Here is a 21,611-nt window from a genome sequence, read left to right as displayed (position 1 = left end):
CTCAGAGCCGCCATGGAAAACATTAAGGAGGTTCTTCAAAAAATTAAATAGAACTACCATATGGTCCTGTAATCCCACTTTTGGGTATTGATCTCAAGAAATCTGAATCACTCATTTGAAAAGACAGGGGTGCCCTTATATTCATTGCAGCATTACTTACGTTACCCAAGACATGGAAGCAACCTAAGTGTCTGTTGGTAGACATGGGTAAAGAAGATATGGTGTAAATGTACAACAGAGTATTACTCAGTCATAAAAAAATGAAATATTGCCATTTGCGACAACATGGATGGACCTAATGAAGAAACTTCAGAACAAATGGATGGTTAGATGGGAGGGGGTTTAGGAGGATGAGTGAAAAAGGTAAAGGGGTTAGGATGTACAAATAGCCACTTATAAAAACAGTCAAATGGGTTGTAAAAAGTAGTATAGGAAATATAGTCAATAATACAATTATGGTATCAGGTGGATACTAGATCTGTGTGATCACTTCATAAGATGTAAATGTCTGATCACTATGTTGTACACCTGAAACTAATAATATTGAATGTCAACTGTAACTGAAAATTAAAATTTTTTTAAAAAGAGTAGATGATCACACAATTCTTAGGGAAAATCAAAATTAGATGAAGATTATTTATTGGTGAGACTTTGTTCCTGTAGTGAGCTTTCTTTACACAGCAATGGTGTAAATAGCATCAAATTGAATGAAAAGTTTGTTAAATGCAACCATAAATAATTATAATAAATACACATCAAGTAACTTTACAGCACATGTGTTTTAGGGCCAAGGTTTAGATCTGTCTGGACCTCAATGTGCTCTCTGGGAGAAGCAGTCATGTTAGCAGCAGGTAACTCACAGCTATCATCTAATCAAGTGATTGGCCAACAGAAGCTTCCCAATCCCCTCGTGGGGAGGTAGCTGACAGAATTCTGAATTCATTCAAGGGATGGGAAGGGTTAGAGGGAACTAAGAATTTAAAAATACAGGAGGAAAAACCACTTCTAATAAATCCAAAGGCTCTTTCATTATGCAGAAATGAAACAGGATCCTTGTCAGGACTGCATCCTGCTGTGACTTCAGTCTAGGGGGCTGTGCCACATGAGGCAGTGGCCAACCATTCTCCAGACGGGGACACTGCAGGCACTCGCCTCCAGACACTGATCCTGCATCCAATATAAGTGATGCAACTGGACAGTTAACCCAAGTTTATCTTTTCCTTAGGGGAGGGGATCTTTTCTACAATGGTCCTTAATGCAGTTCCTAGGAATAACGGAGGAGAGGGATGCTAACGGCTCAAAAATCCACGTTTCCATCAGGCAAAGGAAGGAGGAGCACACCCTCCTCTCACCAGCATTCACACTCCAAAACCACCTCTCGGCACTCACTCAGAACTTCCAATATTCACAATATTATACAATAAATACAGTGATGAATTCTGTGAGAACTGGCAAGGCCCAAATGACAGTCCAACAAGACGGCATATGCTGCTCTTCAACAAAGTACCACTGGACAAAGACCCAGGTGGGGCACAAATGCTGGGGCAGTGGGTGAGCTGGGGCAGCCCAGCCCTGGCACACATGGGGCAGCGAGGGGGGTGCTGGGCGGGCCCAGCCAGAGGGGCAGAAGGACCTCCCTTGCGTCTCCATCTGGACTGGAAGGTCTTAGTCACTGAAGCAGACCCCGAATTGAGCAGAGCACCTCAGACAGCTCTTTAAAGTGGGCGTGGGACCCTTTCCTCAGCTCCTCACATCCCACCACAGCGAGGAAGGGCTGTTTCTGAGCACAGGAGGGGGAAGGCTTGCATCACGTGTTTCCTATCCAGTCCGTCTCAAGCACTGTCCCTCTCAACTCCTGGAGCGGGGACGCACCCGCCTGGCTCTGCGAACCAACGTCGGGAATGAACCCTTTGGTCGCCTGCTCCTGAGAAGCACTCGGGGAAACGCAGACCAGGGTCCCAGAACTGACGGAGAGCAGAGATAGTCTGGGAAGGGATGTGGGGACCACTGTGGACTTTTCCTCAGAAAAACCCAGACCATTAACAAGGCTCTAAAGATGAACACATAAACCCCCCATGTTTGGGTAACTGGTCCAACCATGGAAGGAGGCCTGCAGGAGCCGTGTCCAGGAGAAACTCTGGCTCCAGGTAGGTGGGGCAGGCCTGGCCACAGGCTTGTTTGTGGATGTGTTCTCGGAAGGAATAGGACTCTGAGTGGGCGATGGCGTCTCATCGCCAACTTCCTGCTGGGTGGTTCTGTGATGTGGAACCATCTGGGGCCCGAGGGCATCAGAATCTGGTGGCCACGAAGGACAGTGTCCAGGAAGATCAAATGAGACACAAACTGGGAACTAAACTACCCTATAAACACCATGAACGGTAGCAAAAGAACCAACCCATCACAAAACGTACAAATACAAAAGGTTAAGTCTTCCAGGAGGCCCTGGAATGTGGACAAAAGTTCAGAAAAGCAAAATGTCGCCAACTCCTCACGCAGGGCCCTCCCTGGAGGGACATGCCTGCGGTGGCAGGCTTCCCAAGCCGGCAGAGCAGTGCCTCGGTGACAGCCTAACTCTGGAGCTCCCTCCCTTCAGCCACTTAGGGGGTCTTCGCGGTAGTGAATGGCACAACGCAGTTTCTCCAGCATGATTTCCAGAGAGGAGTACTGGGGAAGCTTGATCATGAACATGCACGTCTCCACGCGGATGTAGCGAGAGTCTGGGGAACCTATGGGAAAAATGGGGTCAGTGTTAGAGGGCTGGGCTGGGATCCCAGGGAGACCTAGGCCTGGCTGGCCCTCACGTGGCACGGGAGGTGGTGCAGGAGAAGATTCTGGAGGAGAAAAGGCAGACACACTACTGCTGTCCAGCACAGGCACCAGACTGCTGACCTGAGAGGGAATCTTATTGCAGACAGCAAAGGGTTTGTTTTTTAATTAAATTATTTTGCTGCATTTATTTTATTTTTTCAAAAAGTATTTTTAATCCTCACCCGAGGATATTTTTTCCATTGATTTTTATTTATTTTTTTTTGTTTTGTTTTTTTTAATCTTCTTTCCCATTGATTTTTAGAGTGAATGGGCGAGGGAGAGACAAAGAGAAACACTGATGTGAGAGAGACACATAGATTGATTGGTTGCCTCCCGCAATGCCCCCAACCAGGGCCGGGAGCCTGCAACTGAGGCACATGCCCTTGACTGGAATCGAACCCAGGACCCTTCAGTCCGCAGGCCGATGCTCTATCCATTGAGCCAAACCAGCTAGGGCTATTTTGCTGCATTTAAAAGTTGAAAGATTAAAACATGTCTAGATTTTTAGCTTTTACAAATATTGGAAAATATATCACATTGGACCTGTATTGTTACCTGGTGAAGGTCAGGTTTGGGAGGCATGTTACCCTTGGCCTTTCCCCCACTTACGTCTGGGCTTTAGTGTTTGGGGTCCCTGATCTGTTGTTCTCCCTCCCTCATGCAGGGCCCCATTCTAATCAGAGAAGGGCCTTCTCCCCACTTAGCACATGACCAGGGAGGGCAGTACCTGCTGTGCCATCTGGAGGGGCGATCTTCATGGGGTACGGGGGCACATGGGCTGTGTCGGGGCCCCCGTCCTTGCAGGGGCAGGTGAACGGGATGCGTTCCTGGTTGCAGGCAAACTTGATGAACTTGCACAGCTCCTCCTGGGCGAACATCTCCAGGGCCCCCCAGAAGAACTCGATGTGCTGGTCCGTCTCCATCAGCCCCACCTGGTACATGGTGTGGGCCTGGGAAGAAAGGTCCCCCGATGTGAGCAGACCTGGCCTCTGCTGACCCAGGGCCTCCCCAGGGCAGGCCAATCCCAAGACAGAGTGCAGCGGGGAAACGATGGCACAGGACCCAGGGCGAGGACTATGAGACAGTGACCACGAAGTTAGTTGTATCAGTGCTGGTTTGTGTGACTGTGGCCTGGGCACCAGACCTGGCAGCAGGGCTTATACACGTTACCACTCTGACCCCACTGGGCAGGTCCTGTCACCGTTCCCACTAGAGGTGAAGTCACTTGGGCAAGGTCTCTCAAGTAGGAAGAAGCAACCCTGGGACACAGGGCCCGGTTGAGGGAAGCTGGCATGGGCTGAAGCATGGAGGGGTCTTGGCAAGAATAGTCCATCAGCTCAGAATGGTGGCTTAAGGCCTGGGCTCTGGAAGCAGGTGATCTGGCTACAAAGTTTGACTCTGCCACTTGCTGGCTGTGTGAACTTGGCAAGTGACTTATCTCTTAGCTTTAGGTTACTCAGCTGTGAGATAGGGTTGAGCATAGCTTCTCCCACATGCGAGGAGGAGGGTGCTGGGGCACAGGAAGTACTGGGACAGGCCCTGCCTGCCCGCCCAGCCCCAGCACTGACCTTCAGGAACTCGAGGTTGATGTATGGGAGGCCGCAAGTCCGCAGCTCCATCTCCAGAGGGCTGAGCGTGGTGAGCAGCTGCAGGGGCACAATGGAGCCCAGGCCCGCCCGCACGGCTGTGGTGCACTCGTCGTTCTGCAGCTCCCGCAACCGCAGGCTCCGGATGGCGGCTGCGTAGATGTCCTTGTTCTCCCACCTGTGGCGTCAGGGGGACACGGTCAGGGCGGAGGCCGAGGCAGCTGATGGGGTTGCTCCTAGGTGCCCAGTTACCCAGGTTTCCCAGTCTTGGCAGCTCAATGAACTCTCCTATCCCACCTCTGGTGTCACCCACCTCAGCTGGTATTTTCTAATATAAACGTCCTTCTGCTGAAGACAGTCCACCATCTTTCTTGATGCCCAGCGTCCTGCCTCATTTCCCTCCCGCTGGTGAAAGCTGCCTGTCACCTAACCGGGACCCTTGTGCCGCTGTTAGACCCCGCCGGCCAGCTTGGCCAGTCCCCTCCGTGCACACACACTCACGCCACAGGGATGTGCCGGCCGCGGCTGCACAGCTCCACCTCCTCGCCCGTCATGGTCAGGTAGGTGAACCGGCAGCAGGGCTTGTTGGGGCTGTCGGGGCTCTCAGTGGCCAGGTGCTGGGAGGCGATCTCGGCGCACAGGGCCTCCAGCTCGATCTCGTCGTTGATCTGGAGGCAGAGGCAGACAGAGGCTAACTGCCCGCCCGCTCCCAGGCCCCCAGGAAGACAACCTCGACCTCCAGATGGGCAAAGAGCAGGCACAGTTTGGGTGGGGGCTACCCTTCGCCATCATGAATGGCACGTGGCATGGGCCTGGCCAATCAGAGCCTGCCATCAGTTCAGGGTTGGGCCTGTGAGACCCCAACTGCAGGGCTTGTCCTATTTCTGTTCGGCAGCAGCAGCCTCATTCACGGATGTGGACATGATCGTGAGAGGGATCACCTTGTCTTGCTGGGGTCACCTCAGACCAGGTACTGATGCTGTCATTTGAGCACCTGGATTTGGTTTGAAGCTGCAGGCTGATGCTCTGTCCACTGAACCAAACCGGTTAGGGCTGTGTACATTTAGTTTTAATAGCAAGTCATTAAAATTTTTTTTTTTCCCTAAGCTGGTTTGAGTTGGGTTTTCTATCACTTGCCAGCAGAGAGCCCTGACTTAACCCCATCTGCGGACGATATGTGGGCTCCTCCACCATCTGGCACACCAAAATTATGTTTCAAAAGACAGCGATGTGCACACTGGGCTACTGAGATGACAGGATCTGACCCAGCGGAGAATAAGCTGCTCCTCTGGGTGGTGAAGGTGCAAGTAGGGGCTGCGCACGCAGTGTCCTGTGCAGCAACCTGCCTCCGTGGTGAAGGCTGCAGGCAGCCCGGCAGAAGCTGAGAGCGTTTCTTCCTGGGTCGTGTGCCTCCCCCTCCCCGTCCCCCACCCCGTGTAGATCTGGTGTTCCTGGTGGCCTTGCCCAGCCCCTTCAGACAGAAGCCTTGCTGGACTATCTGCCTGGACACCTCTTACACCCCTGCCTGCCCCAGGCCCAGGCTGCCACCCACAGCCCCAGGAGGACTTGTCAGAGCAGTGCCTGGTGGGCACTCACAAATGCCCAGACCATGGGGAATCCTGCTCTGACCGTCTGGACAATCCATCCTCCCTTTTGCTGCTGACAAGCCAACTGCCATCCAGGATCTTGGCTTTGCTGCTCCCTGGAACAGTCTGCCCTCAAGTGGTGGCTAAGGGGACGACTACAGAGCGCCTGGCAAAGAGGCCCTCAGAGGGTCCCTCAAGTTTTGTGCCAGAATCAGCTGACAACCTCCCTCAGCTGAGGTCCCCATGGACAGGCACAAAGCCAGCTCCCCTGCAGCACAGGCAGCTGGCCTCAAGGAGAGGGGTTAGGTTGGAGGCCTCGGCCACACCACCGGCCGTCTCTAACCTGAGGAGAGGGGTGAGGAGAGAGGGCCCCTGTCAGTGGACAGACCTGGGCCCAACTGGTACCCTCGTTCCAGCCAGCTCCCCTCTCTGGGCCTTATTTCTCCCCTGGCCTGTGGGAGGAAGTCTGAGGACAGCCCCCCAGCAGCCCGGGAGCCCAAGGCAGACCTATCTCATGCCTGCTGAATGCACGGACGGCCCTGAGGGCTCCCACAGGCTCACCAGAGCCTGGGCACCGGGGCGCTGGTCTTTGTGCAGAGAGGGATGGTCTCTCGTCCCACTGCACCAGGGGAGGGACTAAGAGCTCCATTCCCTCTGCCTTCCCTCCAATCTCAGGAGGCCCCAGAACTGAGTTGTGCTCTCAGTGAGGTCCTGAAAGCTCTTTCAAGTGAAACTGGTCTGCTTGTAGCACTTCCCACCCAACCCCTCTGTTCACTCGGGTGCCGGGAACTCTTCCCCGTGTCCCTGGGAGGCCTAGGAGGGCTGGTCAGGCCACCCGCTGCGGCTGCTGTGGTCAGGGAGGGAAGCCTTGTGGCCAGAGATGGCAGGCGTTCCTATGCTCCTCGGGAGATCCCACCGGTCTTTAGTTGGGGCCATAGAGGTGGCAATAAGGGAGGGTCCAGGGCACTGCTCTGGGGCCCTGCTGTCCCCCAGAATAAACGTGCTTTTCACTTACACTTTCGAATTTCTTGACGTAGTTGTACGTGAGTATGTCTGCTTCCTGCAGGTCTTGGTCAGGGTCCAGGGGCTCCCCTACCAGTGTCTTCCAGAAGGAGGGCAGGAGGTCCAGGGGCAGAGGGACATCTGCTCGAATTGCGATTCCCAGCAGCTGCCCCAGGAAGTGCAGCAGCTGCTCCTCCCCATAGGTGATGGGGCTGGGGGTCAGGATGTACTTGCCCTGCACATGGAGGCAGAGATGGGGTGACTGAGTGGGCGGGGAAACGTGTCCCAGAGCTGGCCCAGCCAGGCAGGAAGGCCTGTGAAAGGGCAGAGCTGATGAGGACACACCCTGAGCCACTGGCCCTCGGGTGCCTTACCTTGTTCTTGTTGACGGCTGAGCTGGGGCACAGCAGCAGGAGGGACAGCGAGGAACTCTGCAGCTCCTTACACACCTGCCACAGGAAGTGGCGGAAAGAACCGCCTGCGGGAGGGACAGACGAGCCCCATCAGCACTGGGGCTCCGCCAGCCCCCCTGCCCCGCACGCCCTGTCCGCGCTGGGAACAGCACTCATCGGCCAGCCGGACCGCAGCAGGTGGAGTGGAAAGGAAACCTGCCTGCGGGCTGGGCGGGAGACCTGGGGTCCAATCCTGCCATGTCACCTACTAGCTGGGTGGCCTCGGTCCCTCTATCAGATGGGAACAGGAATTCTGCCAACCTCACAGGCCGGTATCAAGGAGTCAAACGCAGGCCCTATGGAGGCAGCTCTCACAGCTGCGAGCTCACAGGTTTGCGGGCTTGTGGCTCCATGTCCACCTTCTGTGCCAAGAGCAGGGCACCTGTTTCACTCAGCGCTGCGCCCGCCAAGGCCCGGGTGCTCAGTGTTGTTCAGTGAACGCAAAAGCGAATGGATGACGCGTGAACACATGCAAAGAGCATTGGGCAGTGATCAGCTTCCCGTGGCTGCCACTCCCAAGGTGCCTTTGGGTTTCTTGCAAAATTCCTCTCTGTGGCTGGGCCTCCTCTCCCCTGTGTGCTCCTGGTCAGTGCCCCACAGTCAGGGAGCTGAGGACAACTGTGCATGCTTGACCAGAGCCATGTGGGAGACCTGCTTGGGGACAGATGTCAGGGCCTGGCCCTCACTCAACTCCCACGAAGAGGCAGATCTGCCTGCTGAAGCCACCAAGTCCAAGGGCGGGGCTTTGGAATCGGACAGACCTGGGCTGAACCCCAGTAGCTGCCTGACCGTGGGGAAGCCACTTAACGTTGAGGGGGCCCAGGTCTGCGAAGTGGGGCAATGCTGGCCTCTTGTGACATTTAGGTGCTCTGAGAAGGGCAGGGGTTGGGCAGGGCCTGGCTCGTTCTGAGCACTGGGCGTCGGGGAGAAGGCAGAGGGCACCCAGTGCTGTTGGGACGGTGCTCCCAGGCAGTGGGGAGGGAGACGGAGCTGCCCCAGCAGCCTCCCCGAGCACCCAGGTGAAGAGCTGGGCTTCTCCCACCCAGACTGGACACATTTCCTGACTGTTTGGGGCTAAAAGTGACCGAAAGGACCATGAGGGAACATTTTCTGAGTTGCTTTTCCTCATCCTTACAGAGTGAAATGACAGAAAGTCCATTTCCGAAAGGGGCTCCAAATGACCTCTCTCTCACGGAGCACTTATAAGCTCTCAGCCCAACCAACCCTCAGCCAGGGGCGCCCCTGGGGCGGAGGTCAGTCTGCACCGAGGACATGCTGCCCGGCGCAGAAACAGCAAAAGCAGAGGTGCGTCCCTGAGCCCGGCTGGCGGACAGTTCCCACCTGGGGGCAGTCCTGGCTTCTGCAGAGCAGAGGATGAGGATGTGGCTTTGACTCTTGCTAATGGGGGGACTCCTGGCAGTTTAGGCTAAAAATCAGCACAGGAAATGTACTCTAAACACGGCTCCACCCTCGACTGAGTGGATGGGGCTTGATGGGGCTGCCACTTACTGGTGCCATGGACCTCCTCCCCGGTGAAGCGGATGTTGAAGGCATAGGTGGGGTCGCCGCCACTAGCCAGTTTGACACAAAGCTGAGAGGATGGCACGGAGGCCAGCTGCCTGGCAGCTTGGCAGAAGTAGGAGTTTTCAGAAGCTCTGATCTCCCCTGGAAAGAGAGAGGAACTGAGAACACCCCCAGCCCGTGGCAGTGTTGGGCCCCTCTCCCATCTCTGCTTGCTTCTCAGCCCTCACCCGGCCCCTCTCTGCTCTGGGACATCTTCACTTCCCTCCAGTGGTGCCCTGGTGGAGTCACTCTAATTGTCAGCCCCTCTGGTCCCTCCTTTTGTCGCCTGGGGAGGTCACCGCCCCCCCCCAGGCCCCTCTCTGTGGTGCCAGAAACCCGATGTCAGCAGGTCCCTGGCCAACCAGAATGAAGTCTACCTGTCCCACCCTCCCCTGCAGTGGGTGTGGCCAGGGCGAGATGTAAGGAAAGGGTCCCTCCCCCTTCCTCCTGCTGCCTGGAGGGCAGAGCTCTCTGCGTGCGTGCGAGGGGCCTGCCGGTGGAAGCCACGTGAATGAGGACTGGCCCCCAGCCCTGGACTCCCTTCTCCTGGAGGCTCTTCCATGTGTGCGAGCTCACTTGTTTGTGAATGCAAGCGCTGCTGTTGCACGTTCTGGTCTGTGTAGCTGGTCTTACCTCCCACAATTTCCAGGGGGTCCAGAGTGATCTCGGGCGCCGCGTGGTCAGCGGTCCTCTGCGCGGTGGCATTCAGCACCCGGTTCATGACAGTCACCTTCGTGTCATAGAAGATCAGCCCTGACGGGAGGAATCGGAGAGGCTGGGGTGGGGCTGCTTCTTTCCTTCCCTGTTCCCGAGGCCCCGTGGAGGCCACGCTGTGTCCTCCTGGACGCCCTTCATTCAGGCCCTGGGTGGGGGCCTCAATGGTCTTGATGCAAGACACTTGGTTAGGATCTACCTGAATGTTAACTTACAAACCTGTGGACTCTGTCACGCCCAGGAGACACCATTGGTGGAAAGACAAACCCAAACACATAGTGAACAGAGAGGTTTGCTGTAGCATTTCCTGAAACAGCAAAAATAAAACCACCCCAGTGTCTATCAATAGAGAAAGGCTGTGAATAAGCTGTGAGCGCCGACAGGTGGTCTGTAAGGTGAGGCGGTTCTGTGGATGCCCACAGAGGTCTCCGAGGCAGGTTACCAAACAGGAAATGGAGTTGCAGAACAGAACGCATAATACACATTCGGATTTTAAAAATAAGACAAAAATGGGTCTATTTGTATGTGAAAAATCTGGAAGGACACTCGTCCGTTCATGGCCGTCTCTGGGAAGCAGAGCTTTAACTTGTGTGTTTGCCGAGCACAGAGTAACTGCTCTCGGGTGGACCAGCTGCTCCGGAGGAGAGCTGCATGTCAAGTGTACGGCTGGGTGTGGGGGTGTCATCCTGGGCAGTGGCCTGGATGTGGGCAATGGCCACGTGACATGACATGACAGTCTGTCAGCCGGCCCTGGAGGGCCCAGGCACTGACCTTTGGCCTCCTTCAGCAGGGCCGCGATGCTGTGGGTGTACATGGGCGTCGGGCGCAGCTCCACCAGGGGCAGGAAGAAGGTCTCCAGCGTGGTGTTCAGGGACTGGAGCAGGGCGAAGCGCAGGCGCAGGCTCTCGATGGGCACGTCTGTGGGGCAAGGGGGCCAGTTAGGCTGGGGTCTCAGCAGAGCAAGGCTGAGACTCCATTTGTGAACGAACTCAGGTGGTCCTTGCCCACAGTGGGTTTCATCCCCCAATGTGCCTGAGACAATCAGCGGGAGGCCCTGGGTTGACTGTGTATTGTATTTTTAAACTTGTAATTCTGAAGTAACTGCTAACTTATAGGGAGTTGCAACCACAGTGCAGAGTCCTGTGCGCCTCCCCCATGTGAGCTCTAACCCGGAAGGAGGGCTTCTGGCACACCACCCTTTGTCTGTCCGCACACTGGTCCCCTCTCCATCTGGGAGAGGCCGGTGTTGGACAATTCCGTGCCCACGACTTCCTTCACAGTATCCAGGAGAGAGCGGAGTGTGGCTGTGGGGTGTGCAGGCGCAGCAGCAGCCTGGGGTACACGTGGGGACAGGCACAGAAACAAGCCCGGCCCATCTGCCGACACGTGGCAGCGGCCATTTTCCAGGGCGCATAGAGAACGTCCTTTTCCTGTGCGCATTATGTGTGTGTTCCTGGTACCGTCCTGGGGGCTCCCCAACAGGGCAGGGCAGTGCACGCGGCGCGTGTCCAGAAAGGCATTTCCCCAGGGCCACATACTCAAGAGACAGGCCACTCTGGGGTCGGTGGTGTCTGCGGGGTCCAGATACACCTCGTGGGGGTGGAGCCGCGCGGGCGTGATGGCCAGGTGGCGGCACAGCCGGTTAATGTACTGCACGAGCGCCACGTCCATCTCCAGGGTCCACTTCCGTGAGGCCTTGTGCGCGTGGCGGACATCGATGCAGGCGCACCTAGGGGGCAGAAGGACGCGGTGGGGCGGGGGCTTCTGCCCTCCAGAGCCCATGACACACAGGAGCGAGCCCTTCTAGCTATTACAGACACGTTGCTTTAGAATTAGTTAGCTGTCCAATTTGTTCCCTCCCCTCTTAAAATATAATTTCTCATCCAAAGTGGGTGATTCCCCTTTCAACAAAATCCCCAAACTCATCTGTTTACTGGTTTTTAAAACAAGTCAGAAAACATGTTGCCCCATGAAGCCCAGGCCCAACTGCAATCCCCTCTGCGCCCCAAGGAAGGTACAAAACAGTTTCTCCACTCTGCAAACAGACTCATAGAAAGCATTCTTCTCGCAGCCGTCCCTTCTCCATGCCCAGCACCTCCTGATGGGGTGAGGGAGCTGGAGGGAGAGGGCAAGGAGATTGTTTTGGTTTGCAAACACCTTGTCTGCTTGGGGCTCACTTAGAACTAGAAAGAGGAAAGCAGATGTGTCTGACCATGAAGACTCAAGAGCAGTGACCTTGCTGTGCCTGACAGGGATAGAGGGAATGAAAGACTCAGAGGGAAAAGGTTCTTTGGAATAAGAAACCGTCCCCATTAGGGACTGAAATGTATTTCTTCCCTTCCCTCCCCCACTCATATGCTGAAACCCACTATGACTGCTGTATTTGGAGACAGGGTCTCTAAAGAGGTCATTAAATGAGGTCATAGGATGACCCTAATCTAGTGGGACTGGGGCCCTTACAAGAGGGACAGACCGCAGGGATGCCCTCACACAGAGGACCATTTGTGAGCCAAGGAGAGGCCACAGGAGAAATCAACGCTGCTCCACCCTGATCTTGGACGTCCAGCCTCCAGAAATGGGAGAAAATGAATTTCTGTTGTTTAGAACAGGGCTTGTTTTCAAATGGGTATGGAAACCCACTTTACCATATGAAGAATTAGAAAGTAAATCAATAGGCATTAAAAATGGCAGAGAGAATGGCTTCACAGGAAGTATTTTCTTGGGGAGGCACCCAGGGGCTGAAAACCCTTCTTATAGGGGTTGAGGGACCTCTTACCTCTCAAAGTGGAGATCATAACCACAGGATAAAATCGCCCTCCAGACACTACGGATGTCTTGCTTGGCTCGGTCAACAACAAACTTGTGAAATCCTTCCAAAGTCAGATACTTTTCCTCTGGGACTGATGGAAAGTGTCTGTGTTAGGAACTTGGTGAGAACTGCGCACAGTGGGGCCGCACAACATGCTCTGGTTGCATCCTCTTTCAGGGCCAATCTATCTAGTCCCCTTCTATCGCCTGTCACTCCAGCCATCTCCACCCACTGCTACCTACATGCATCACCTAACCTTTTGGGGTCCCCAAGCCGCAGCCTCATGTCACCTGTCCGGTCACCAAGTAGTGCGGTGCTTTTCCGACAGTCCCTTCTCTCTCTAATCTCAAACACTCCCGACTAGTTTTGTGACAATGAGAATAGCTTTCTCCAACTCTGCCTGGGCCTTTAGGAGGCTAAAATTCTAATGTTCCAGGTAAGAACCTTCTGAAAGAGAATTCCCACGCAGATGTCCAGATTTTACTTTCAGTTACAGTCATCTAGTCTTTGCCTGGATATGATACTAGAAGCCCAGCATGTGAAATCGCATGGCCCCGCCCACCTGCGCTCACTGCCCACCCACCTGCCACCGCTGCTGCTGCTGCTGCTGAGCTCGCAGCCCTAACCCTAACCCTAACCCTAACCCTAACCCTAACCCCACCAGCGCTGGTGCACTCAGCCTCCTGGTGACCAGTCTTCGGTCGTTAAGGCATGACGGGATTACGACCAAGGGGTTTTTATAATAGAGATTTCTGGAGCTGCTATTTTGACTTCCTTAAGTTCATGGTCATCAAAGCAGCATTCTGGGCCAGGTATGTCGCCCCAGTGTCTTTGGAAATGCTGCCCCTGCCTAAACTAAAGCCAAGGGCGCCCAGCTAGTCAGGCAAAAGCAGAGGTTGGTTCCCGGTGGACCGCACATCCCCAGGAGGAAGCCGCTCCCAAGCCTGCATGGGCCCCACGGCGCTCACTCACCTTCTTGCTTTTTGGTGGGTGACTTTTCGGGGTCCTTTTCATCTGGCTTGCTCTTTTCCGGGGACTTGGGCTTCACAGTTGGCTTCTTCTCACTTAAAGCAGATCTGCTGTAGACCAAAACACTGGAATCAGAATGCCTGCGCCACCCCTCCTCCTGAGAGGAACGTGGAGCCTCACCTATGCATTAGCTCACACCCCCAACTACGGCTTAGGGTTCAGACGGGGCTGGGTTTGAGATTAGCTTTGTTCTGATCCAGAATAGATTACTGAGCAAATTATCAGGACAAATGATATTGTCAAATATGAAAAACGTTGAATAAACACTTTTCAGGTGTGGTTCCAGGAAGAAACCAGGAGCACATGTAGCTCCTTACATTTAAATTAGTAAAATAAAATCACAAGTTCAGCTCCTTGGCTGCACCCACACATTTCGGGTGCTCGCACGTGGCCACGTCTGGAATGGCCCAGCCGGGAAACAGCACAGCTCCAGCCCCACAAGAAGTTCTAGCGGACAGAACTGACTTAAAAGCATGATTTATTTATAATGAATAAAAAGACCCCTTATTTTCTGATTATTTAAACAATTCCTCTAAAGACTTCTGCTAGGTAACACTTTGCTATCAGAACTTCAACTACGAGTCATAAGCCCATATCTAAAGAAAATTCTATTAATATGTATGCATATCCACATGGAATAGTATGTAGCCATTTACAAAAAGGAATGAGGCCCGGCTGGTATGGCTCAGTGATTGAGCCAAGAGTTCACCAGTTCAATTCCCGGTCAGGGCACATGCCTGGGTTGCAGGCTCGATCTCCAGAAGGGGGCGTGAGGAGGCAGTCAATTGATGTCTCTCTCTCATCGAAGTTTCTATTTCTCTCTCTCTCTCCCTTCCTTTCTCTAAAATAAATAAAAACCATATTAAAAAGAAAAAATGACAAATTTCTTTTTGTGCAAAATTAGTAAAGGGAAACAGCAAGGACTGGCAGTGAGCACAGCTCCCCGCTTTGGGCGTGTATGCATTTGCTTGTGTGTAGAGAGTTCTGGAAGGCTACAGAGGTAACACTGGCTGTCTCAAGGGCCGGGAGGCTTGAGGATGGATGGAGAGAAGGGTGGCTTTTCATTGCATATACTTGGAAATTTTGTACTATTTTAGCCGTTTAACATGTAAAAAGAGAATAGATATGCATAAACACAAGTTATGTACTTAAATGTTAATTAAAAGCAGTCGCTATGCTTGGTAGTTCAATTTTTTTCAATATGCACGTACTCAGTCCTAGCTAGTTTGGCTCAGTGGATAGAGCATCGGCCTGTGGACTGAAGGGCCCTGGGTCCGATTCTGGGCAGGGGCATGTGCCCGGGTTGCAGGCTTGATCCCTGATGGAGGGCCTGCAGGGGGCAGCCGATCAATGATTCTCTGTCATCATTGATGTTTCTTTCTATCTCTCCCTCTCCCTTCCTCTCTGAAAGCAATAAAAATATATTTTAAAAGAATGCACATATTCATTTTATAGTCTTTGCACAATAACTACACATTATTTGTGTAGTTAACAGAGGTTAGGAGTTTTGAACAAGTCTGTACATCTTAAATGTTTTATTGTTTAGACTGGAGTGCTGTCTAGCCTGCATGGTCCAGATTTGACTATTCCTGTGAATAAAATGAAACGCTCTCTCAGTTGACAAGTCGAGGACTAAAAGGGCCCCAGCAGCAGAGAAGGGCCAGGATGTCTGGCCTCCCAGGAACCTGCCAGGAGGTGGTCCCTGTGTCCCCCTGCGCGGCCCATCTCCTGGGCAACGAGGGCGCCCACCTGACACTGTTGAGCACGGCCTTGTCCTTGGTGGGTGGCTTGGTGATGGGCCGCTTGGTGCTCACCACCTTCACGGGGTGCTGCTCCTTCCCCGCTTTGCTGTACTTGCTCTTGTCGAACTTGGGCTTCGGCACGCCGTATTTCCTCAGGATCTGTGGGGCACCAAAGGGGACGGGGTCCTCAGGCTCCCCCTGAAGCACACCCTAGGCTCGGGACAGGCACATGCACGACGGAGAGGGGCAGCTACCTGGGTGAGCTGGTCCTCCAGCACCTTCTTTGGAGGCCGGACATTGGTGAAGAAGAGGTGGAGGAGGTTGCCTGGTGTCTGGGAGTTGATCTGCTCTTTGCTGAGATAAATGTCAGACACTTTGATGGGCTTGGCCGGGGTCAGGCTCAGCATCTGCTCTGAATGGGCACAGCTCTTAAATATCTCCGTCAGCACCTCTCGGGCCCCGGGCACCAGCTTCTCACCTGTCACAGAATGAGGGAGGGCAAAACAATTCTGCCGTGAGCGTACCAGGTCAGGATGCACCCCACAGCATTTTATTTATTTTTCATAAACAATTTACTTTTAAGAGTGGGAAAGAGACATTCAGTGGTGATGATGAGCCCACCGAAGCCTCATGTCCCCTTTGTGGGAACACACCTCAGCTCCACGCCCAGACTTCCTTGCTGTAAGGTGTGGCCCTGTAACCTGGGACGGTAGCCACTCCTCTGCACTCGTCCCCTCGCCGGCTGCATGCAAATGACAAGCCTCCTGGGTGGCAGACCTCAGCGCTCACCCTGGACTCTTCCATGTGGAAGACATAACTTCCATGGGTTTGACCATTTTTAGTGCAAAGTACAAGCTGTTAACAGTTATTACTTGTTAGAGAACATGTTTTAAAATTGACACACTGAGCAGGGTTTTCTGATATGAGCACAGAGAAAATACTTATTTTTTTGTCCCCAAACAAGTGCATCAAAAGGTTCTCTCCCCTTTCTTGCAGGGACCCGTCTGCATGCCTCCCGTGGCCAAGGCCCCTGAGAGCTGACTGGTTTCTTCCCCCAGCCGTCCTCCTTATCCTTTCTCTCTGGGGGTGGCACAGAGCCACACCCAGGTCGGGCCCAGCTAGGAGAACCAGGGCACGAAGGCATGGCAGGGGTCTGGGCTGAGGGTGGAGGGACAGGTGTGAGGAAGATGTAGTCGAGCCCTAGAGCTGAGTTAGCAGAACCACAACTTAAAGAATATTGAGAAAACGCATGTGGCAAGAACAAGGCAAATGCGTCACCAAAGACTGTGTACCTTATGTGGAAGGTTTGACTCTAACAGAATCGGGAACTAGAACTAAATTCAGATTCAAAATACAAAAAGACTGGGAAAGCACTAATTATGGCAGAAAAAGACCTCAGGCTTCCCACAGATCTGACACTTCCCACGTGGGCAGCTGAAGGGGCGCAATGTCCACCAACAAGGGAACAGGCCCGAGAGCGGGCGGAGAGCAGGACAGCGCCCCAGGCCTCTCAGGCACAAAACTCCCCTACACTCAGCGATATACATTTTAATGCAGTATTTTAAAAATTAAAATTAATACAAGAATCCATGATGAGCAAATATTAACAGTACTGTACTGAGCCATATTAAAGCCTGTTGCAAAAGGAAAAATCAGAAATATTTAAGTCTGCAAATCCTGTAAAATGTTAACATCTTGTTCATTATACATTAAATTTGACTTTTATGAACATTTCATTAAAATGTTATTTATCTAGATTATTAGCTTTTTGGGAGCCCCATTAAATTTTGTGGCCAAAGCCTTACCTAACCCTAGTCCCAATGCTGAGGGAACATTTCAAAATTTCATGACAGGGGAATAAAATCTCAAACAGTAACAACAAAATTCATACACAGGATTACATTTTTGTACACAAAAACCAAAACAAACTCAATAACCCTATTATAAAATTTCTAACAATATTAAAACTTTAGAAAAAAGACCATGATTAAAAGTTGAGAGACTAGTAGTATGAAATACAAACAAGAACACAAAGAACTGTAATGACAAAACGAAAGAAGACAAATCGCTGACGCTTCGGGAGTGCAGCTCGGCCGAGTGGCTGGCTCCTGGCGGGCCTTCTGCTGATTCAGCTCTGGGGCCCCCGGCAGAGGCCGGGTCCTGGGTGCACAACAGGAGTGGGCAGCCAGAGAGCGTCCACATGCCTCAGCCGCCAGAACAACAAAGAGGAGCTTGTGAAAAAGGAGCTGGAACTGTTTCTTCCCCAATAATTAGTTTTACAAGATGAGGCATTCACTGTCCTCAAACCCACGACCAAACCATCACCAGCAATGAAACTGGTACATTCTAGCTCGAGGACAGAACAAAATAAATACACTTGAAGTTGAACAAGGGGGTGCCTGGCTAGATAAAAAGAAACATGACTTGAATGCAAGCCCACATCCAGGTCTGCAGCCGGCTGTGGCGGTGCCACTCCTGGTGTCCTCTGCCTGCCCTCCAGCCCTCCAGCCCTGACAGCACGGAGCGGGCAGGAGTGCTCTCTCTACCTATGAAGACGCACGCAATGAAGCCTCCATTAGTCAAGCGATGAACCTCTTGTCCGTCTCCCAACACCCGAATCATTTCTTAAGTCTGCAAATCCTAGGAGTGCCCCCAGAGTTCCTCTATGAGACGTTAAAAATAGGGGACATTGGGAATGGGGAAGGGGGATAATTTTCATTCAATTTTTCCCGTAAATTTGAAACTGCTCAAAAAAAAGAATATTCATTTAAAAAACCCGTAACCCACCTTTAACTGACTTGTCATTGAAATAATCTTCTAACCCCGGGCTTCCCTGAGTGTCAAACAAACTCTGATTTACTACAGACACAGTGAGAATCTCTTCCGTTGACATTTCCATCAGTTCGTCTTCACCGTCCAAACTTGACAAACCGATCAAATCATTATTGTTAAATAAACTTGCTCGGATTTTCTCGATTTTGGCTCGGGATCTTATCTGTGTGAACAAAGAAAAGGGTCAGGACTGGAGTAGAGAGTGACCGCCTTCAAAAGGAATGACCTTGGCCTCCTACCTGCCCTCCCTTGGACTCTCCTCATCTTCAGTGTTGGGCAAGCAGCCCATCCTCCCCTGCACTGACAGCACTACCTTTACGGAAACACTTCAACTCTGGCCAGGTCTGTGGCTTTACCCAAAGCCCAGGGACTGGAGTCCTTGCCGGCCTCAGAGCAAGTCCTCAGGAAGAAGGCAGCTAGGTTAAAGATGCGACTCTAGGGAGCAGACCAACCGACCACTAGACCCGTGAGGCTCTTTTCAGGAAGGTCGTGAGAACGCTCTTCCAGCACTCCCTCTACACCTGATGAGGGAGGACAGTTTTTGCTCTGAGCCAGGGATGCAGGATGTCACAGGATGCAGGGTTTCTAAACAAGGAGGCCCAAGACACAGGTGACATCCTGAAGTGGAAATGAGACCCGGCACCCTGTGTATCACCTGCAACTCAGCTTCACCTCAGACAAGGCGAGAGCTGTCCTCACTGCTCACTGAGCTCCCTCCTGGGATGGCAACACCAGTGGGGCCTGAGTTGGAGTGCACCTGATAGAGCCCACTGTCAGGCAAGGTCAGCCCCTTGGCCCTCTGCCTCCTCCCACTCGCAATGAGCTGGTTTGCTTTTGACATCAGACTGGACAGCACTCTCAGAGCTGTGACCCCAAACTAAGGCAATCAGCCTAACAAATCCTTGTTTCCAAAGGCTGCCCCAGGGAGCCCCTAAGTCCCTAGGACATAACACTGGGAGCCTTTAAGAGGCTTGAGGGATTGCTCATGATTTTAGTGGTTGCCTAGGCGTGAGAGCGGTTACCTCCACGACCGCGAAGCCTTTGATGGGGCGCGCCGCGAGCGGCTGGTTGTCCAGGGACGTGACTGTGTACATGGAGCCCATGTCTGACGCTGAGGCTGTCTCTGCGTTGTCCAGCGGCTCCCCCAGGCTGCCCAGGCTGCCCAGGCTGCCGGTGCTGCACAGGGAGATGTCCAGGCTCTCCTGGCTGGACACCACCTGGGGCTCCAACAAGCCAGGAGGGATGGGCAGCTCCAGGCCTGCAGGCAACAGATCCACAGACAGGTCGCTGACTGTCTGCGAGATGCCCTGGGAGCTGCAGATGGAGGCCTGACTGGTGGAGGCAGATGCACTGATGCTCATGGCAGGGGTCAGGCTGCTGGACGTGCTGACTTCCAAGCTGTCCGTGCTGGGGAAGCCGAGGGTCTTCTCTGGCTCGGCTTTCCCATCACTGCCCTCGGCCTTGTCTTTCGGCTTCTTGGGGTCTTCGTCCTGCAGGGGAATGTAGATCTCATCTTTAAAGACCCCGCCGTGGGCATTGCAGGCCTTGCGGATGGCACCTCTGACGATGCCCTCGTCCAGGTGGGTAGGGATTCCGGAGATCACCAGCAAGCGGCTGTGGGCAGTTGGGCCTACCAGGGCCTGGCAGGCGTCGGCAATGGCGTCGCTCGTCACGCCCAGCCCCTGTGGGTCCTTCCTGGTGAGGTGCCGGAGGATGATGAGCAAGGTAAGGGCTCTATGGAACCACAGCATGTCCTCGGGCTTGCTGCCCCCGATGCTGAGCAGCGTGGAGTCGGAGTCCACGGAGCGGGACGACTGGCGCTTCCCAGAGGAGGAGGCCTTTTCCCGCTTCATCTTGACTTTCTTCCTCTTGGACAGGAGGCTGGGGCTCTGTGGTGTCTGTCCTGGGGAGGACGAGGAGGAGGAGGACGAGTCACTGAGGTTTGGAGTGGTTGATGAGGTTACTCCGCTGGCCGTGATACTCATGTTGGTAGGCAGGGTCACTTCGGCCACTGCCAGGCAGCCTTCCATGAGTGCATGAAAGTATGTGGAGAACCTGCCCTGGTCGGTGGCCACCGCTGTCCCTGAGCCTCCGCAGGAGCTGCCCGAGACCCAGCTCTGGGTCTCCTCGTCGTACAGCTTGTGCAGCTCGGACTGCAGGGCCATCAGCATGGCCAGACAGGGGTTCAGCTGCAGGGCAATGGAGGAGGACAGGCCGGCCGGGTGCTTCCTCTGCTCCAGCGCGTGCACTGTACGCAGCAGCTCTGCCAGGAGATGGAAAACAAGTTCCTTCACGCAGGCCGCCATGTCCGTGGTCCACAGGAAGTTTCCTGAAGCAAATACAAAGCAATAACAGTTACTCATAGAGCACTCACTACGTGCGAGGCTCTGTTTTAAGCACTTCAATGGGTGCAACCCTCACAGCAACCCTGTGAGACAAGTACTTCTATATCCACCTTCCATCCCATCTCACAGGTGAAGAAACAGAGGCTCAAGAGCTGAGGGACTTGCCCAAGGTCACAGCTACTAACGGGACAGCTGGGCAGGCTGGCTCCAGAGGCTGTGGCCTTAACCCCCTACGGCACGTGATTGCAAGGAGCTGGCTTCTGTGTGATCACATGCCACAAAAATCATTGTTTTCTTTCTCGTAAGGTTATCAAATTGGTGACAAGTCACTAGGACAATGTTTCCTGAACTGTGGGATGCTCAGTACTGGGGGCATACAGTCCAATTTCACCACACAGCACAGAAACACACATGAAAAATCATCCCTTTTCTAGCTGCTTCCAGTCCTCATTTTGTCAACAAGAAAGCCTTCTTGGAGTTGTCTGTTCTGGACAGAGAGTGGGCCACAGACCAAGAGCCTCCCACAGGGAATGATATTTAGCCAGAAGTTCATAACAGTAACCATCTTTTTAAAAAACTGATTTGAGAGAGAGAGAAACAACTATGTAGCGTTGAGCTAGCTGCAGGGCCCAGGGGCTGCCCCTCCGTTCACTGAAGTGCTGAGGCCCACTTTCCTCTTTTGTTTCTCTACTTTCATCATCTGCCTGACCCTGGAAGTCCTCTGAATCTGTAACTTTTTCTTTTCCTCCAACATATTATAAAAAAAATTAAAAAATAGAAAAATCAAGACTTATACAGTGAAAATGTGCATGCCCACCAGAACACTTTGCTGTACTTGCTTTATTACATATCTATCCATCTCTCCCTGTAGAGGTTCATCCATAAACGCATTAGTTCTTGATTATTTCAAAATAAGTTGCAGACATTATGTTTTATCCCTAAACACTTAAGCAGATACGTTAATTAAAGTTGAATATTTATGCAGAAATTTTTTAGGTAAATTCACATATGGTAAATGCACAACTCTAAAGTTTACCGTTCCATTAGTTTCCCAAAAATGCAACCCCTTTTTAACCTTCTAGGAGTTATGAAGTCATAATGTTTGATTTTGCAACATCACTCACTTCCATGCCATTAACTTTA

The 21,611-nt window shown here is 52.9% G+C and overlaps 1 protein-coding gene across 5 annotated transcripts in view; it reads right to left on the bottom strand.

The window, feature by feature from the left end:
- Positions 1–3: 3 nt before the first annotated feature.
- HECTD4 (HECT domain E3 ubiquitin protein ligase 4) overlaps positions 4–21,611 on the bottom strand; it is a 153,112-nt gene continuing 131,504 nt past the window's right edge. For 4 of the 5 annotated variants that reach the window (XM_079762554.1, XM_079762556.1, XM_079762557.1 and 1 more), the window contains exons 61-76: positions 19,146–20,452; positions 18,079–18,286; positions 15,546–15,769; positions 15,299–15,450; positions 13,493–13,599; positions 12,488–12,611; positions 11,250–11,440; positions 10,483–10,629; positions 9,631–9,750; positions 8,944–9,099; positions 7,357–7,460; positions 6,996–7,217; positions 4,896–5,062; positions 4,377–4,572; positions 3,536–3,758; positions 4–2,726 (exon numbers count right to left, since the gene is read on the bottom strand). In XM_079762554.1, coding sequence (XP_079618680.1) covers positions 2,590–2,726; positions 3,536–3,758; positions 4,377–4,572; positions 4,896–5,062; positions 6,996–7,217; positions 7,357–7,460; positions 8,944–9,099; positions 9,631–9,750; positions 10,483–10,629; positions 11,250–11,440; positions 12,488–12,611; positions 13,493–13,599; positions 15,299–15,450; positions 15,546–15,769; positions 18,079–18,286; positions 19,146–20,452 — 3,785 coding nt within the window. In that variant the 3' untranslated portion in view covers positions 4–2,589. The remainder of the gene's footprint in view (positions 2,727–3,535; positions 3,759–4,376; positions 4,573–4,895; positions 5,063–6,995; positions 7,218–7,356; positions 7,461–8,943; positions 9,100–9,630; positions 9,751–10,482; positions 10,630–11,249; positions 11,441–12,487; positions 12,612–13,492; positions 13,600–15,298; positions 15,451–15,545; positions 15,770–18,078; positions 18,287–19,145; positions 20,453–21,611) is intronic. The other variant, XM_079762555.1, reaches the window with a different exon arrangement.

Source organism: Cnephaeus nilssonii (genome assembly GCF_951640355.1).
Source record: "Cnephaeus nilssonii genome assembly, chromosome: 22".
In the NCBI taxonomy this organism is placed as follows: Eukaryota; Metazoa; Chordata; class Mammalia; order Chiroptera; family Vespertilionidae; genus Cnephaeus; species Cnephaeus nilssonii.
The sequence above is the reverse complement of the archived record's forward strand: the minus strand, read 5'-3'. Positions and strand labels throughout refer to the sequence as shown.